General features: G+C 36.9%; 1 protein-coding gene across 1 annotated transcript in view; it reads left to right on the top strand.

Moving 5' to 3' along the window:
• The first annotated feature begins 1,409 nt into the window (after window positions 1-1,409).
• Window positions 1,410-20,865, top strand: part of LOC133549121 (coiled-coil domain-containing protein 136-like) — a 98,774-nt gene continuing 79,318 nt past the window's right edge. Inside the window, exons 1-2 of the mRNA XM_061894261.1 lie at window positions 1,410-1,558; window positions 1,667-1,794. Of these exons, the coding sequence (XP_061750245.1) occupies window positions 1,743-1,794 (52 nt within the window). The 5' untranslated portion in view covers window positions 1,410-1,558; window positions 1,667-1,742. The remainder of the gene's footprint in view (window positions 1,559-1,666; window positions 1,795-20,865) is intronic.

Here is a 20,865-nt window from a genome sequence, read left to right as displayed (position 1 = left end):
TCATCTCGTAAAACAGTGACATTTTTGGAGTAAAAATGATGACTTTTGTCATCATTTCGCCGAGCAAAATTCCGATTATTATTATAATATCGCCCAAATTTCAAAGTTTTCTTATAAAACTGTGACTTTTGTCGACAATTTTCATAAAATTACCAACATTTCAAGCTTTCTCTCGCAAAACTGCGACTGTTATTGAGTAAAATTCCAACTTTTATCATAATACTGTTTTTCTCGTAAAATTTCGACTTGCGACGAGTAAAATGATGACTTTTATTATAAAAAAAACCCAACAAATTTTGAGTTTTTCTTGCGAAGCTGTGTTCCGAATCATTTTTCACGACAAGCTTTTTCATATTTGCATAGTATTTATTTCATGAAAATTTCTGCAAATATAAAGTTTTTGATCATTTTTTTTGGTTTACAGTGTTTTACTTTAGTTTTATGGTTTTCGTTTGGCAGCCGTAGCTGCCAGTAGATGACCGTTTTATTTTTTTTTACAGATTTTTAAAATTTTTTTTTTACAGTGTACACATATTTATGTATCTAGAAAGGGTGGTCCTAAAGAGGTGGGCATTTTTCGGCGGTCCCAAGAAGGTAAGAAATACACGAACGTGTGTGTGTGTGTGTGTGTGTGTGTGTGTGTGTGTATGTGTGTGTGTGTGTGTGTTAGAGAGAGAGAGAGAGAGAGAGAGAGAGAGAGAGAGAGAGAGAGAGAGAGAAAGCAGGAAGACTCTTTTCATAAAATTGCCCAAAATGTAAACTTTTTCTTGTAAAACTGTAAAATTCCAACTTTTATCATAATACTGCACAAACATTCCGTTTTTCTCGTAAAATTTTGACTTGTGTTGAGTAAAATGACGATTTTTATGACAAAAACGCCAAAATGTTACGTTTTTCTTGCAAAGCTGTGTTCCAAAAAAATGATGACTTTTGTCATCATTTTGCCGAGCAAAATTCCGATTATTATTATAATATTGCCAAAATTTCAAAGTTTTCTTATAAAACTGTGACTTTTGTCGACACTTTCCATAAAATTACCAACATTTCCAACTTTCTCTCACAAAACTGCGACTGTTATTGAGTAAAATTCCACCTTCTCTCATAATACTGCACAAACGTTCCTTTTTTTTCGTAAAATTTCGACTTGCGACGAGTAAAATGATGACTTTTATTATAAAAAAAAAACAAATTTTGAGTTTTTCTTGCGAAGCTGTGTTCCGACTCATTTTTCACAACAAGCTTTTTCATCTTTGCATAGTATTTATGTATTATTAATGTTGTAAATACACATCTTTACATATCTAGAAAGGCTGGTCCTAAAGAGGTGGGCATTTTTCGGCGGTCCCAAGAAGGTGAGAAATACATGAACGTGTGTGTGTGTGTGTGTGTGTGTGTTAGAGAGAGAGGGAGAGAGAGAGAGAGAGAAAGCAGGAAGACAGAGGAGCTTGCCGTCTGGAAAACCGCATCTTTTCCCGCCGCTGCGCTCCTCCCCTCATTTTTCCCTGTCGGCATCGCTCCCACGCTCCAACTCCCAGGATCCCTCCCCATTTCTCTCGAGGTGCGGCCTATGGAACTGTGTGTGTGTGCGTGTGTTGTTATGTGTGTGTGTGTGTGAGAGTACTTGATGCTCAGCATCTCCTGTTTGTCCCTCTCTCTCTCCCTGCAGCTGTGGTGGGCGTGCGGCGGCGGTGCTTCTGACCCTCTCTGTCGCCCACACGCTCTCCTTTCCCATTTTGAGGGCTATGGATGGATTGCGTTTACCTCCACTCATCGAGGAGGCTCTGGACTCTACAGGTCTGTACCGCTCGGTCGTGATGCTGCGCGCCGGCTATTTTTAGCAGCGATGCAAGGATGGGTGGAGGATGGAGGATGAGGAGGAGGGGGGTCAGGTGGTCAGGAAGTGGGGAGATTATAGTGAAGGCTTGGGAGAGCTGCTGACAGGATGCAGGCTTTTGATGGAGGCAACACACTTGCAGGTAACGGAGGAGACGGATTGTGTTATCCTGCATCTTTTATTGGTAGAGTTTTCACAGCCGTTTGTTTGTTTGGTAGCAGCATCGCACAAAAATAACTTAAGGAATTTCAGTTCTGCCCGACGCATGGGAGGGGGCACAGGTGAAGGTGGAATCTATGAAAATGTGGTGCTAGTTTGGGTGTTGTTGTTTAGTATGGGTTGCATGCATTTATTTTCATCTTAAAGTGATTTTGTAAGTTTATTGGTAGTTTTTTTGGTATAGTTTTTATAGCCGTTTGTTTGTTTGGAAGCAGCATTACACAAAAACAACTTAGGTAAATATAATTAAAGCCAACGTATGGGAGGGGGCACAGGTCAAGATAGAATCTAGTGAAATGTGGTGCTAGTTTGGGAATTGAGTGCATTTATCTGAGTCTTATAGTGATGTGAGTTTATTACTACTTTTTTTGGTATAGTTTTCAAAACCGTTTGTTTGTTTGGTAGCAGGGTTGTACAAAAACGACTTAGGTAAATATAATTAAAGCCAACGTATGGGAGGGGGCACAGGTCAAGAGAGAATCCATTGAAATGTGGTGCTAGTTTGGGAATTGGGTGCATTTATCTGAGTCTTAAAGTGATATTGTGAGTTTATTGGTACTTTTTTTGGTATAGTTTTCATAACCGTTTGTTTGTTTGGTAGCAGCATTACACAAAAACATCTTAGGTAAATATAATTGAAGCTAACGTATGGGAGGGGGCACAGGTCAAGGAAAAATCTATTGAAATGTGGTGCTAGTTTGGGAATTGGTTGCATTTATATGAGTCTTAAAGGAATTTTGTACATTTATTGTTACTTTTTTTGGTATAGTTTTTATAGCCGTTTGTTTGTTTGGTAGCAGAATTGTACAAAAACAACTTAGTTAAATACGATTAAAGCCTACGTATGGGAGGGGGCACAGGTCAAGGAAGAATCTATTGAAATGTGGTGCTAGTTTGGGAATTGGGTGCATTTATCTGAGTCTTAAAGTGATATTGTGAGTTTATTGGTACTTTTTTTGGTATAGTTTTCATAGCCGTTTGTTTGTTTGGTTGCAGCATTACACAAAAACATCGTAGGTAAATATAATTGAAGCTAACGTATGGGAGGGGGCACAGGTCAAGGAAAAATCTATTGAAACGTGGTGCTAGTTTGGGAATTGGTTGCATTTATATGAGTCTTAGAGGAATTTTGTACATTTATTGTTACTTTTTTTGGTATAGTTTTTATAGCCGTTTGTTTGTTTGGTAGCAGAATTGTACAAAAACAACTTAGTTAAATACGATTAAACCCTACGTATGGGAGGGGGCACAGGTCAAGGAAGAATCTATTGAAATGTGGTGCTAGTTTGGTAATTGAGTGCATTTATCTGAGTCTTGAAGTGATATTGTGAGTTTATTGGTACTTTTTTTGGTATAGTTTTCATAGCCATTTGTTTGTTGGGAAGCAGCATTGTACAAAAACAACTTAGGTAAATATAATTGAAGCCAACATATGGGAGGGGGCACAGGTCAAGGAAAAATCTATTGAAATGTGGTGCTAGTTTGGGAATTGGGTGCATTTATCTGAGTCTTGAAGTGATATTGTGAGTTTATTGGTACTTTTTTTGTATAGTTTTCATAGCCGTTTGTTTGTTTGGTAGCAGGGTTATACAAAAACAACTTAGGTAAATATAATTAAAGCCTACGTATGGGTGGGGGCACATGTCAAGAAAAAATCTATTTAATTGTGGTGCTAGTTTGGGAATACATTTATTGGTACTTTTTTTGTTACAGTTTTCATAGCCGTTTGTTTGTTTAGTAGCAGCATTATACAAAAACATCTTAGGTAAATACAATTGAAGCCAATGCATGGGAGGGGGCACAGGTCAAGGAAGAATCTATTGAAATGTGGTGCTAGTTTGGGAATTGAGTGCATTTATCTGAGTCTTAAAGGGATTTTGTGCGTTTATTAGTAGTTTTTTTGGTATAGTTTTCATAGCCGTTTGTTTGTTTGGTAGCAGGGTTGTACAAAAACGACTTAGGTAAATATAATTAAAGCCAACGTATGGGAGGGGGCACAGGTCAAGATAGAATCCATTGAAATGTGGTGCTAGTTTGGGAATTGAGTGCATTTATCTGAGTCCTAAAGGGATTTTGGAAGTTTATTGGTAGTTTTTTTGGTATAGTTTTCATAGCCGTTTGTTTGTTTGGTAGCAGGGTTATACAAAAACAACTTAGGTAAATATAATTGAAGCCAACATATGGTAGGGGGCACAGGTCAAGGAAGAATCTATTGAAATGTGGTGCTAGTTTGGGAATAAGGTGCATTTATCTGAGTCCTAAAGGGATTTTGGAAGTTTATTGGTAGTTTTTTTGGTATAGTTTTCATAGCCGTTTGTTTGTTTGGTGGCAGGGTTATACAAAAACGACTTAGGTAAATACGATTGAAGCCTACGTATGGGAGGGGGCACAGGTCAAGATATAATCCATTGAAATGTGGTGCTAGTTTGGGAATTGAGTGCATTTATCTGAGTCATATAGTGATGTGAGTTTATTATCACTTTTTTGGTATAGTTTTCATAGCCGTTTGTTCGTTTGGTAGCAGGGTTATACAAAAACAACTTAGGTAAATATAATTGAAGCCAATGCATGGGAGGGGGCACAGGTCAAGGAAGAATTTGTTGAAATGTGGTGCTAGTTTGGGAATTGGGTGCATTTATCTGAGTGTTAAAGTGATATTGTGAGTTTATTATTGCTTTTTTTGGTATAGTTTTCATAGCCGTTTGTTTGTTTGGTAGCAGGGTTATACAAAAACGACTTAGGTAAATACGATTGAAGCCTACGCATGGGAGGGGGCACAGGTCAAGGAAGAATCTATTAAAATGTGGTGCTAGTTTGGGAATTGGGTGCATTTATCTGAGTCTTGAAGTGATTTTGTGAGTTTATTAGTACTTTTTTTGGTATAGTTTTCATAGCCGTTTGTTTGGAAGCAACATTGTACAAAAACAACTTAGGTAAATACGATTAAAATGTACGTATGGGAGGGGGCACAGGTCAAGGAAGAACCTATTGAAATGTGGTGCTAGTTTGGGAATTGGGTGCATTTATCTGAGTGTTGAAGTGATGTGAGTTTATTGGTATTTTTTTTTGTATAATTTCCATAGCCATTTGTTTGTTTAGTAGCAGCATTACACAAAAACAACTTAGGTAAATAGAATTGAAGCATACGTATGGGAGGGGGCACAGGTCAAGGAAGAATCAATGGAAATGTGGTGCTAGTTTGGGAATTGGGTGCATTTATATGAGTCTTAAAGGGATTTTGTACGTTTATTGGTAGTTTTTGGTATAGTTTTTATAGCCGTTTGTTGGTTTGGTAGTAGGGTTATACAAAAAACACTTAGGTAAATATGATTGAAGCCAATGTATGGGAGGGGGCACAGGTCAGGACAGAATCCATTGAAATGTGGTGCTAGTTTGGGAATTGGGTGCATTTATCTGAGTCTTAAAGTGATATTGTGAGTTTATTATTACTTTTTTGGTATAGTTTTCATAGCCGTTTGTTTGTTTAGTAGCAGCATTACACAAAAACAACTTAGGTAAATATAATTAAAGCCAACGTATGGGAGGGGGCACAGGTCAAGATAGAATCTAGTGAAATGTGGTGCTAGTTTGGGAATTGGGTGCATTTATCTGAGTCTTATAGTGATGTGAGTTTATTACTACTTTTTTTGGTATAGTTTTCATAACAGTTTGTTTGTTTGGTAGCAGGGTTGTACAAAAACGACTTAGGTAAATATAATTAAAGCCAACGTATGGGAGGGGGCACAGGTCAAGAGAGAATCCATTGAAATGTGGTGCTAGTTTGGGAATTGGGTGCATTTATCTGAGTCTTAAAGTGATATTGTGAGTTTATTGGTACTTTTTTTGGTATAGTTTTCATAGCCGTTTGTTTGTTTGGTTGCAGCATTACACAAAAACATCGTAGGTAAATATAATTGAAGCTAACGTATGGGAGGGGGCACAGGTCAAGGAAAAATCTATTGAAATGTGGTGCTAGTTTGGGAATTGGTTGCATTTATATGAGTCTTAAAGGAATTTTGTACATTTATTGTTACTTTTTTTGGTATAGTTTTTATAGCCGTTTGTTTGTTTGGTAGCAGAATTGTACAAAAACAACTTAGTTAAATACGATTAAACCCTACGTATGGGAGGGGGCACAGGTCAAGGAAGAATCTATTGAAATGTGGTGCTAGTTTGGTAATTGAGTGCATTTATCTGAGTCTTGAAGTGATATTGTGAGTTTATTGGTACTTTTTTTGGTATAGTTTTCATAGCCATTTGTTTGTTGGGAAGCAGCATTGTACAAAAACAACTTAGGTAAATATAATTGAAGCCAACATATGGGAGGGGGCACAGGTCAAGGAAAAATCTATTGAAATGTGGTGCTAGTTTGGGAATTGGGTGCATTTATCTGAGTCTTAAAGTGATATTGTGAGTTTATTATTACTTTTTTTGGTATAGTTTTCATGGCCGTTTGTTTTTTTGGTAGCAGGGTTATTCAAAAACGACTTAGGTAAATACGATTGAAGGACGAATCAATCAAAATGTGGTGCTAGTTTGAGAATTGTTGTTTGATATTGTCTGTTTTTTTTACATTATGGGTGCCTTTTTGGACTCATATTTGTTTGTTTGTCCGTTTTGTTAAGGGAATCTGTTAAATTTGGTGGTTATTTTGCAGTATTACTGACATTTTTAGTAAATCAAAGATGAGTCCTAATAGCACAATTCTAGCATATGTATGCAGCGAAGGTGGACACCTAAATGTGCATTTTCCAGCTCTGCAAACTTTGAGTGAATAGACTCTCAGCTGCACTTATGAAACTCTTCATATTTGTGCCTCGTAATGTTTGCGTGGGTGCGTGCATGCAGCAGATAAACAGATAAGTTAGGGAATGTGTACTATGTTGTTGTTTTAATGTCCATGGGACTGAAGAAGAGGCTCTAAAATTTTACACTCACTTATTGGCCAGAGGAAGAGTGCTTCAAATTTTTAAACACACTTGTTATTTCATATGTTAGCCAGAGGGAGAGCACTTAATTTCTTTGCACACACTTGTTATTTCATATGTTGACCAGATAAGTTAGGGAATGTATACTATGTTGTTGTCTTTATGTCCATGGGACTGAAGAGGAGGCTCTAAAATTGTACACTCACTTATTGGCCAGAGGAAGAGTGCTTCAAATTTTTAAACACACTTGTTATTTCATATGTTGACCAGATAAGTTAGGGAATGTATACTATGTTGTTGTTTTTTATGTCCATGGGACTGAAGAAGAGGCTCTAAAATTTTACACACACTTGTTGGCCAGAGGAAGAGTGTTTCAAATTTTTAAACACACTTGTTATTTCATATGTTGACCAGATAAGTTAGGGAATTTATACTATGTTGTTGTTTTTATGTCCATAGGACTTAAAAAGAGGCTCTAACTGGATCTCTTTTTAATAGCCATGCAAACGGACGGGGTATTCATGTGTGTGTGTGTGTGTGTGTGTGTGTGTGTGTGGTGGGAGGATGTTTATTAGCTTGTGTGTAAAGGGTCTAGTCGGAAATAAAACTCTGAGGTCGGTAACCTTCTGACTAGTGTTCAGAATGTGGCTTCCTCTTCCTGTGTTGTGTCCTTTAAGTGAACTTCTCACAAACACGCCGTGTCGCGTTGTTCCCATACCAATATTTTGGTACCGGTACCAAAATGTGTTTCGTTACTTTTCTAAATAAAGGGGACAAAAAAATAAAATGTCATTATTGGCTTTATTTTAACAAACAATCTTAGGGTTGTCAAGCATGGACTTGGCCTATGGGATATTTTGTTTTTCCAAAGCAAAGGATGATTGGCACGAGCCAGGGGTGAACGTTGAGTACGTATTTATTAATATTCTAACAAAACTACACAAAGGCAAACAAAGGGCGCGCACGAGGGCGGAAAACAAACTTGGCTAATGAAAAAACAAAAAGACTAGCATAAATGCTACAAACCACAAACATGAAACAAAAACACTTGCACTGTGGCATGAAAAAACAAAACTTGCACTGAGGCATAAATACAAAACTTACGTGGCCTGGACTAAAACGGACAGCAAGGCATGAAGCAGAGGAATACAGGATGTGGAGGTACAAGGTTGCCAGTGACATAATTAGTGATGGAACAGGTGCGTGACGTGGCAGCTGAAACTAATGAGTTGGCATGGTAACGGAAATAAACCAGGAAGTGCAGAACAGGAAACAAGTGTCCAAAAAACAAAACAAAACACCATTTCCTTGGCGTGACAATAAACATATGTTTATTATTGCAAGTTTGTCCTTAAATAAAATAGTGAACATACTAGACAACTTGTCTTTTAGTAGTAAGTAAACAAACAAAGGCTCCTAATCAGTCCGCTGACATATGCAGTAACATATTGTGTCATTTATCTACCTATTATTTTGTCTACATTATGAGGGACAAACTGTAAAAAATAATTGATTAATTTACTTGTTCATTTACTGTTAATATCTGCTTACTTTCTCTTTGAACATGTTCTATCCACACTTCTGTTAAAATTTAATAATCACTTATTCTTCTCTTGTTTTGATACTTACATTAGTTTTGGATGATACCACAAATTCAGGTATCGATCCGATACCAGGTAGATACAGGATTATACATTGGTTATATTCAAAGTCCTCATGTGTCCAGGGACGTAATTCCCAGATTTTATAAACATAATATGAATTAAAAAAAAAAAAAAAATTATTTTGTGACGATAAAAAATATCGATGTAATCATAGTAGTATGATTACTTGGTATCATTACAGTGGATGTCAGGTGTCGATCCACCCATGGGGTTTGTTTACATTTTGACGCCGGTGAGCTACGGTGTGTAGCGAAGCATGTTTAGCTAGTCCTCGTCCTCCAGTGATAGTAATATTTGTAAGAAACTTACTTTACTTATCGCCATGGCGGCGAGGATTAGTGATTTTGAGGTAGCTAAAACACTGCGGATGGACTTTAGCCATGTCTTAAAGCACCTTTTCCTGAGGGCGTTTCAGTGTTATAACGTCACCTTTATCTTTACTTTTTAAGCCGAAACCTGTCCGTTCTCCCTTTTTTGTCTACACGATGTGTTTGCTTGTAAGTACTCTGTGCGTGTGTGCTGCCGAACATGCTCCTCCGCTGCTAAAACAAGCGATGTCACGACGTGTCATAACGGCCGGATTTCCTTTAAAATTGCGGTTATCACAACAGCCAGGCAAATTTTCCCCTTGCTGCCGACGAGCTTCGTGTTGCTGTCCTAACTCTTTTTCCTCAGACGCACAGCGGCAAATGTCTGGTGACATAACAAGGAGAGACGTGCATGCAGTGCATGCAGCGTTTTTTAAATAAACTACAAAAATGGTGCTTGTGCACATACCAGGAGAACTACACAGGTTCTTGTTCATTTACATATTCCTAAATACTTTATTATACGTTATTTCACATTCATTATTATGCCATATATATATATATATATATATATATATATATATATATATATATATATATACATATATATATATATATAGTGACAAACTCTCGCTGTCGTGCGGGTTCCATTGACCACCAAGGAAGGACATTTTTGAGCAGGTTTGACTCTTGTTTATTTTTTCAAATAAACCTTAGTGTAGGTCGGGTTGCTTTTCAGCTCCAGTGGTCGCTCTTCAGTCCGCTCTTATATATATATATATATATATATATATATATATATATATATATATATATATATACTGTATATATACATATATATATGTATATATGCAGTATATATATATATACCTATATTATTATTACATATACATATATATATACACTATATTATTATTATTACATATATATATATATATATATATATAATGCCATATATCACATTCATTATTATGCCATATACATATTATAACACTCATATAAAACTTTTAAAGTAATTTTGATAGTAGCCTAATATATCTTTGTGCATCATGGGTTGTCTTCATTATAAAACTTTTATGAGACTTTTGCAGCATTTTGATAGTAGGCTAATATAGACACTTACATAATGTGTTGTCTTCATTATAACTATTATATGGGACTTTTAAATACATTTTAATAGTAGGCTAAAATAGACACTTACATCATGTGTTGCCTTCATTATAACACTTATATAAGACTTCTAAAGTCATTTTGATAGTAGGCTAATATCGCTAATATAAACACTTACGTCATCTGTTGCCTTTTATAAAAGACATTTCCTTTTTTTGCGGCTCCAGACAGATTATTTTTTTTGCATTCTAGGTCCAATACGGCTCTTTCAACGTTTTGGGTTGCCGAACCTCGAGCTAGCTCGTGTTAAAAAATATATATTGGCAAGAAAGAGAGAAAAATCAGCGCCATCTGCTGGATCTGATTGGGAACTGATACGCTTTGTTTGTTGTTTTACAGTTCTCTGCCACCATATTGCACCTCCTACGTGCATGATCACAGCTCCCTGCTTTGCCCACCCAGCATCTCTACACCATGCCCACACACACACACACACACACACACACACACACACACACACACACACACACACACACACACACACACACACACACACACACACACACACACACACTCACACACACACACACACACACACGCTTGTATTTCGTACCTTCTTGAGACCTCCGAAAAAAATCCGACCTCTTTAGTACCACCCTTTCTAGATATATAAAGATTAGTATTTACGACATTAATAATATTTACATACTATGCAAATATATAAAAGCTTGTTGTGTAAAATGAGTTGGAAAATCACAAGAGAAAGGCAACAATTTCACAAAAAAAATTTAAATTTTGCCAGTATTATAATAAATGTAATTTTACTCATTCACAGTCGCAATTTTACCAGAAAGGCTTAAAATGTTGGCAATTTTATGAAAGAGTCGTAATTTTACTCGACAAAAGTCACAATTTCATAAGAAAACTTAAAAATGTTGGCGACATTATAATAAAAACGTGATAAAAGTCATAATTTTACTCAAAAAATGTCACTGTTGTCAGGTTCAAACACGGAACTATCTATTAAACAAGACAAGAAGCAAGGAATCAAACAGAGACAGGCTTCGATTTAGCTCTTGAGGAGAGCGCGTCGACCTGCACCCTTGTAAAGTATCGCCCCGCCTCCTCATTTATTTGGGCATTTCCTGATTACATAGCTGCAACTGCTTCTAAGGGGAGGGGGTCATAAACAGCTGCTGCACTGGGTCATTAAATTACATTTTTAGATTTTGATTTATTTGTCCCCTTTGGGGAAATTAATTTTCACTGCCGTACATTTAAACAATAGACATTACACATCACAAAACAAAAATAACAAAAAAGACATCATACATGACCAAACATTTACAGGCTTGTCAGACAGGTCGGCCGGGCCTACTGTAAAGGGCGGCTATAGCTGCAGGGATAAGGCTTTTCCTGAGGCGGGCCATCTGGAATTTGATGGTTCTCTACCTGAGCCCTGATGGTAGTGGGATTATGTATTGGTGTTGTGGACGACTGATATCCTGGACTATCGTGTTTGCCAGTCGAATGATGGACCTGTGGTTTAAATCTGAAATGTTCGGTGTGGGTAGGCCCGATGATTTTGGCTGCTATGTGTGTAATGCGTGTGAGTTACAGTCATAAACAGTTCAAACAAAAAGGTGCTTGGAGCGGTGTCGGGTTTGCCCCTTCTCCGCTTGTAGATTTCGGGTCCTGATAACGTCCTTCCTGTGGCCAAGATCGGAGTAACCGACACCTCTACGGCCTATTCCGTCGCACACAGTGGAGGTTTACAAGCTGTCTGCCTTTTCCCTGATAAGATAGAAGACAGCTTTGTAAGCACCAGTGGCTCGTAACCACAGGCCGCAGGGCAACCTGAACTCAAAGCAAACAAGTTGTGTGATAACTTACATACAAAGATTATGACAACTGTTTTACAAGAACAACAAAAAAATTGGCAATATTGTGATAAAAGTCAGAATTTAATATGACACGTCACTTTTTTGCATTAAAAAGAAATAATTTTACATAAAAAAAGTCATAATTATACGAGAAAATATTGCAATATTGCAGAAACGGAAAGAATATCAGGAATTGTTCCCAATTTTATGACAAAAAAGTCCACATATTGTGAGAAAAGGGCTGATTTTAGTTATTTAATTGTTTTTGTTTGTAATTGCTTTTTATTCTTCATAATTTACTTCAAGTTATTACAGTATGTCTCCATATACATATATTTTTAAATTTTTTATTCATTTCGGCCAAAGGGGGCGCATTTCAATTTCTTACACACACTTGTTATTTCATATGTTGACCAGAGGGGGAATGCGTCAAATTTTTACACACATTTGTTCTTTGATATATTGGTTGGAGGGGGAGCACTTAAAACTTTTACACACACTTGTTATTTTGTATGTTGGCCAGAGGGAGAGCGCTTCAAAATTTTACACAAACTTGTTATTTCATATGTTGGCCAGAGGAAAAGGGCTTCAAACTTTTTAAACACACTTGTTATTTCATATGTTGGCCAGAGGGAGAGCACTTAATATTTTTGCACACACTTGTTATTTCATATGTTGACCAGAGGAAAGGCGCTTCAAATTTTTACACACACTTTTTCTTTCATATGTTGGCCAGAGGGGGGACACTTGAAATTTTTACACACACTTCTAATTTCATATGTTGGCCAGAAGGAGAGCACTTTAAGTTTCTTACACATATTTGTTATTTCATATGTTGACCAGAGGGGGAGCACTTCAAATTTTTACACACATTGGTTATTTCATATATGTTGACCAGAAGGGGAGTGGTTCAAATTTTTACACACACTTGTTATTTCATATGTTGACCAGAGAGAAAGCGGTTCAAATTTTTACACACACTTGTTATCTTATATGTTGACCAGAGGGGGGAGCTCTTAAAATGTTTACACTCACTTGTTATTTCATATGTTGGCCAGAGGCGGAGAACAATACATTTTTACACACACTTGTTATTTCATATGTTGGCCAGGGGGTAGCGCTTCAAATGTTTACACACACTTGTTATTTCATATATTGGTCAGAGGAGGATCCCTTCAAATTTTTACACACACTTGTTATTTTGTATGTTGGCCAGAGGACGAGCGCTTCAAACTTTGACACACACTTGTTATTTTATATGTTGACCAGAGAGGGAGTGGTTCAAATTTTTACACACACTTCCTATTTCATATGTTGACCAGAAAGGGAGCGGTTCAAATTTTTACACACACTTGTTATTTCATATGTTGTCCAGAGAGGGAGCGTTTCAAAATCTTACACATACTTGTTATTTCGTATGTTGGCCAGAGGGGGAGCACTTCAAATTTGTACACACTCTTGTTTTTTCATATGTTGGCCAGAGGAGGAGCACCACACATTTTTACACAAACTTGTTATTTCATATGTTGGCCAGAGGAGGAGCCTTTCAAATTTTTACACACACTTGTTGTTTCATATATTGGTCAGAGGAGGATCCCTTCAAATTTTTACACACACTTGTTATTTTGTATGTTGGCCAGAGGACGAGCGCTTCAAACTTTGACACACACTTGTTATTTTATATGTTGACCAGAGAGGGAGTGGTTCAAATTTTTACACACACTTCCTATTTCATATGTTGACCAGAAAGGGAGCGGTTCAAATTTGTACACACACTTGTTATTTCATATGTTGACCAGAGAGGGAGCGTTTCAAAATTTTACACACACTTGTTATTTCATATGTTGGCCAGAGGGGGAGCGCTTCAAATTTGTACACACTCTTGTTTTTTCATATGTTGGCCAGAGGAGGAGCACCACACATTTTTACACAAACTTGTTATTTCATATGTTGGCCAGAGGAGGAGCCTTTCAAATTTTTACACACACTTGTTGTTTCATATATTGGTCAGAGGAGGATCACTTCAAATTTTTACACACACTTGTTATTTTGTATGTTGGCCAGAGGACGAGCGCTTCAAACTTTGACACACACTTGTTATTTCATATGTTGACCAGAGGGGGAGCGCTTCAAATTTTGACACACACTTGTTATTTCATATGTTGACCAGAGGGGGAGCGCTTCAAATTTTGACACACACTTGTTATTTCATATGTTGACCAGAGGGGGAGCGCTTCAAATTTTGGCACACACTTGTTATTTCATATGTTGACCAGAGGGGGAGCGCTTCAAATTTTGACACACACTTGTTATTTCATATATTGGTCAGAGGGGGAACACTTCAAATTTTCACACACACTTGTTATTTCATATGTTGACTAGAGAGGGAGCGCTTCAAATTTTGACACACACTTATTATTTCATATGTTGACCAGAGGAGGAGCACTTCAAATTTTGACACACACTTGTTATTTCATATATTGGTCAGAGGGGAACACTTCAAATTTTGACACACACTTGTTATTTTGTATGTTGGCCAGAGGACGAGCGCTTCAAACTTTGACACACACTTGTTATTTCATATGTTGACCAGAGGGGGAGCGCTTCAAATTTTGACACACACTTGTTATTTCATATGTTGACCAGAGGGGGAGCGCTTCAAATTTTGACACACACTTGTTATTTCATATGTTGACCAGAGGGGGAGCGCTTCAAATTTTGGCACACACTTGTTATTTCATATGTTGACCAGAGGGGGAGCGCTTCAAATTTTGACACACACTTGTTATTTCATATATTGGTCAGAGGGGGAACACTTCAAATTTTCACACACACTTGTTATTTCATATGTTGACTAGAGAGGGAGCGCTTCAAATTTTGACACACACTTATTATTTCATATGTTGACCAGAGGAGGAGCACTTCAAATTTTGACACACACTTGTTATTTCATATATTGGTCAGAGGGGAACACTTCAAATTTTGACACACACTTGTTATTTCATATATTGGTCAGAGGGGAACACTTCAAATTTTTACACACACTGGTTATTTTGTATGTTGGCCAGACAAGGAGCGCTTCAAATTTTGACACACACTTGTTATTTCATATGTTGACCAGAGGGGGAGCACTTTAAATTTTGTCACACACTTGTTATTTCATATATTGGTCAGAGGGGGAACACTTCAAATTGTTACACATACTTGTTATTTCGTATGTTGACCAGAGTCGGAGCACTTTTAAAACCCGCACACAGTCAATTTAAAAAAATCCTCCTTTTCTGTATTGGGACCATGATTTATGTCCTAACTTGTTCACACCTCCTCGTATGGAAGCTACTTTTCCTTGTTGATGTCTCAAGAAGAGTAGAAATACGAGAACACACACGCACACACACACACACACACACACACACACACACACACACACACACACACACACACACACACACACACACACACACACACACACACACAAGGGGAGCTCCAGTAAAAATAAACCTTTAAGGCCCCGGGGCCCCTCGTCTCTTTTTCTGTCTTCAGACTCGATACAAGAGCTTTATTAAAAACACGGCCAGGATAACAAAAGGATAAACCTCAAATGCCGCCGTGTTCCAGAACTAAAGTTCATCAATCAGTCAGTCAAAATCACCTCTGGCTTGTTTGGAATATATCAACCATCCATCCATTTTCTGCCGCTTGCAGCTATAATTTCCGATACTTTCTACAACTCTTATTTTTTTGTGATAGAGTGATTGGATCACATACTTGTTGGTCACAAAAAACCTTCATGAAGTTTGTCAGGGGTCTACTGAAAATATGACAAGCGCCTGGTTTAATTTTTATGACCACTCATTAAGACGAAATTGGTGCAGTTCAGCTAAATGTGTGAGATGAGGTCTTTGATTCCAGGAACACCAAACCTACCGTCAAGCATGGTGGTGGTAGTATTATACTCTGGGCCTGTTTTTTTCTGCCAATGGAACTGGTGCTTTACAGAGAGTAAATGGGACAATAAAAAAGGAGAATTACCCCCAAATTCTTCAGGATAACCTAAAATCATCAGCCCGGAGGTTGGGTCTTGGGCGCAGTTTGGTGTTCCAACAGGACAATGACCCCAAGCACACGTCAAAAATCAGGCTAGAATGAAGGTTCCCAAAGTGCTGACTTAAACGTGTGGACAATGCTGAAGAAACAAGTTCATGTCAGCTAAATTTGTTGGTTTTACGACATGGACTTGTTTCTTCAGCATTGTCCAGGTCAGGACTTTGGGAAGGCAATTCTAAAACCTTATTCTAAGCCTGATTTATCCATTCCGTTACCACTTTTGACATGTGTTTGGGGTCATTGTCCTGTTGGAACACCCAACTGCGCCCAAGACCCAACCTCCGGGCTGATGATTTTAGGTTATCCTGAAGAATTTGGGGGTAATTCTCCTTTTTCATTGTCCCATTTACTCCCTGTCAAGCAGCAGTTCCATTGGCAGCAAAAACAGGCCAAGAGCATAATACTACCACCACCATGCTTGACAGTAGGTGTGGTGTTCCTGTGATTAAAGGCCTCACTTTCCTCCTCTAAACACATTGCTGGGTCTTGTGGCCAAACAGCTCCACTTTTGTTTCATCTGACATCACGTGGACAAAGCAAAAGTCCTGACTGAAACATGTGGACAATGCTGAAGAAACAAGTCCATGTCAGAAAACCAACACGTTTAGCTGAACGCCTTATTGCAGTGAAACTTGCCAAATATTAACATTGCTGTATGTATACTTTTGACCCAGCAGATTTGCTCACATTTTCAGTAGACCCGTAATAAATTCATAAAAAAAAACAAAAAAACTAAATGAATGTTTTTTGTGACCAACAAAAAAACAAGAGTTGTAGAAATGATTGGAAACTCAAGACAGCCATGACATTATGTTATTTATGTATGTAAACTTTTGATCGCGACTGTATATACATACACACGTCCATCCATCCATTTTCTACCGCTTATTCCCTTTGGGGTCGCTGGCGCCTATCTCAGCTACAATCGGGCAGAAGGCGGTGTACACCCTGGACAAGTCGCCATCTCATCGCAGGGCCAACACAGATAGACAGACATTATTATTATTATTAATATTATTATTATTATTATTATTATTATTATTATTATTATTGGCCTTTATCTAGTTTGCACTTTGTCTGTATTATTATTATTATTATTGGCTTTTATATAGTTTGCACTTTGTGTTATTATTATCCATCCATCCATCCATTTTCTACCGCTTATTCCCTTTGGAGTTGCGGGGGGCACTGCTGCCTATCTCAGGTACAATCGGGCGGAAGGCGGTGTACACCCTGGACAAGTCGCCATCTCATCGCAGGGCCAACACAGATAAACGGACATTATTATTATTATTATTATTATTATTATTAATATTATTGGCTTTTATATAGTTTGCACTTTGTCTATATTATCATTATTATTATTATTGGCTTTTATCTAGTTTGCACTTTGTCTGTATTATTATTATTATTATTATTATTATTATTGTTATTATTGGCTTTTATCTAGTTTGCACTTTGTCTGTGTTGTTATTATTATTATTATTAATAGTATTATTATTAATAATAATATTATTGGCTTTTATCTAGTTTGCACTTTGTCTGTGTTATTATTATTATTATTATTATTGTTATTATTGGCTTTTATCTAGTTTGCACTTTGTCTGTGTTGTTGTTATTATTATTATCATTATTATTATTATTATTATTAATAATATTATTGGCTTTTATATAGTTTGCACTTTGTCTAGATTATTATTATTATTATTATTATTATTATTATTGGCTTTTATCTAGTTTGCACTTTGTCTGTATTATTATTATTATTGGCTTTTATCTAGTTTGCATTTTGTGTTATTATTATTATTATTATTATTATTGTTGTCTTTTATCTAGTTTTCACTTTGGCTGTGTTATTATTATTATTATTATTAGTATTATTGTCTTTTATACAGTTTGCACTTTGTCTATATTATTATTATTATTATTATTATTATTGGCTTTTATCTAGTTTGCACTTTGTCTGTATTATTATTATTATCATTATTATTATTGGCTTTTATCTAGTTTGAACTTTGTGTTATTATTATTATTATTATTATTGTTGTCTTTTATCTAGTTTTCACTTTGTCTGTGTTATTATTATTATTATTATTATTATTATTGTCTTTTATCTAGTTTGCACTTGGTGTTATTTATATTATTATCATTATTATTATTATTATTACTGGCTTTTATCTATTTTGCACTTTGTCTGTATTATTATTATTATTATTATTATTGGCTTGTATCCAGTTTGCACTTTGTGTTATTACTATCCATCCATACATCCATTTTCTACCGCTTATTCCCTTTTGGGGTCGCGTGGGGCGCTGGCGCCTATCTCAGCTACAATCGGACGGAAGGCGGGGTAAACCCTGGACAAGTCACCACTTCATCGCAGGGCCAACACAGATAGACAGATATTATTATTGTTATTATTATTATTGGCTTTTATCTAGTTTGCACTTTATCTGTATTATTATTATTATTATTGGCTTTTATCTAGTTCACACACTTGTTATTATTATTATTATTATTATTATCATAATTTTTTTTTTTTACCCCAACGCTCACCCGACGTCAAAGTTTGGACACCCCTGCGTTAAACAGTCAATTACAAACCCGAGCAGAGTGAGCGACGGCACAGATATTAAACGGGGCATCATTACCATCCACCCTCAGGTGGGAACAATAATCAAAGTAAACGCAGGTGCTTCGCAACCATGGGAAAAAGGAGCCAAAATAAAAAGAATACTCGACCGTACGTCTCATTTTCCACGCCTGAAAATTTGGTTGAATGATTTTCCGGACTCGGTGGAAACCCTGCAACGTTATTGCAATGGAATCCAGCCAGTTATTAATGATTGCATCATAGAAACAAACAAATAGTCCATGCTATCACCCTGGCAACGTAAGAAATAACGTGACAGAAGTCGGGAAAGGTTGCAGTAACGGGGCGCAGGATAACCAAGTGAGTAAATGCCGAGTGTGGACATTTCATTTCAGAGCTTCCATTAGTGGGAAGAGCTCTCTTATTTACCGCAGTAAATAATATTCAAACCCGCTGCGTTAATCTTCCTTTTGTGTCCTTTCCTCCTCGATTAACTGAGATGTCAGGTGTCATCAAATAGATAATTAGTGGCAGCCCGCGGATGACGTCGGAGGAAAGACGACATCGGGAGACATCGTGTTTGTGTTTTTATTCCGGCATTCTCTCTTTATCGCGCCTCCTGTTCACACGCTGGTTTTGTGGGATGTGCAAACATGGGTCCGCTTCCTGTTGAGACCTTGACGTCTCATTTCTCGCCTCGGACTGACACGATGAGGTCAACAAAGTGGAAGCCCTGGGTGGGCGATGATGCAAGACCGCACGACTCTCTCTCACTCGGCCAGTGGTGCAAAGACCAGGTCAAGGTGATCCACCTCATATATATATATATATGTATATATATATATATATATGTATATATATATATATATACATAAATATATTTATATAGCGCTTTTCTCTAGTGATTCAAAGCGCTTTTACATAGTGAAACCCAATATCTAAGTTACATTTAAACCAGTGTGGGAGCAGGCGAGTAATGTGTCTTGCCCAAGGACACAATGGCAGGGATTAGGATGGCGAAATGCGGGGATCGAACCCAGAACACGCAAGTTGCTGGCATGGCCACTCTACCAACAGAGCTATGACGACCCAATGTTGTCTAGATACCAATGTTTTAGTATCCATCCATACATCCATTTTCTACCGCTTGTCCCTTTTTGGGGTGGCTGGTGCAAATCTCAGCTGCGTTCGTGCGGAAGGCGGCGTACACCCTGGACAAGTCGCTATCTCATTGCAGGGCATTAAAGTAATTATTTTTTATTAAAAACAATTTAACTAAAATAAAATAAAAATAAAAATAAAGTTAAAGTTGAAATTAAATTAAATCTAAATAAACTAATTAATGTTTTTATTAAATACAGTCTAATTTAAATAAAGTTAAAATTCAAATTAAAGTTAAAGTTAAAATTGAAATTCAAACTAAATTGAATTTCCATCCATCCATTTTCTACTGCTTATTCCCTTTTGGGGTCGCGGGGGGCGTTGGTGCCTATCACAGCTGCATTCGTGCGGAAGGCGGCGTACACCCTGGACAAGTCGCCCCCTCATCGCAGGGCAATAAAGTAATTATTTTTTGTTAAAAACAATTTAACTGAAATAAAATAAAAATAAAAATACAAATAAAGTTAAAGTTAAAGTTGAAATTAAATTAAATCTAAATATACTAATTAAAGATTTTTTTTAAACACAATTTAAATATAGTTAAAATTTAAATTAAAGTTAAAGTTAAAATTTAAATTCAAACTAAGTTGAATTTCCATCCATCCATTTTCTACCGCTTATTCCCTTTTAGGGTCGCGGGGGGCGCTGGCGCCTATCTCAGCTGCGTTCGTGCGGAAGGCGGCGTACACCGTGGACAAGTCGCTACCTCATCGCAGGGCATTAAAGTAATTATTTTTTATTAAAAACAATTTAACTAAAATAAAATAAAAATAAAAATGAAGTTAAAGTTGAAATTAAATTACATCTAAATAAAATGAACATTTTTTTATTAAATACAATTTAATTTATATAAAGTTAAAATTCAAATTAAAGTTAAAGTTAAAATTGAAATTCAAACTAAATTGAATTTCCATCCATCCATTTTCTACCGGTTATTCCTTTTTGGGGTCATGGGGGGCGTTGGCGCCTATCTCAGCTGCATCTCGTGCGGAAGGCAGCGTACACCCTGGACAAGTCGCTACCTTATCGCAGGGCATTAAAGTAATTATTTTTTTATT

Source organism: Nerophis ophidion, linkage group LG03 (assembly GCF_033978795.1).
Source record: "Nerophis ophidion isolate RoL-2023_Sa linkage group LG03, RoL_Noph_v1.0, whole genome shotgun sequence".
NCBI classification, from domain to species: domain Eukaryota; kingdom Metazoa; phylum Chordata; class Actinopteri; order Syngnathiformes; family Syngnathidae; genus Nerophis; species Nerophis ophidion.
The sequence above is the reverse complement of the archived record's forward strand: the minus strand, read 5'-3'. Positions and strand labels throughout refer to the sequence as shown.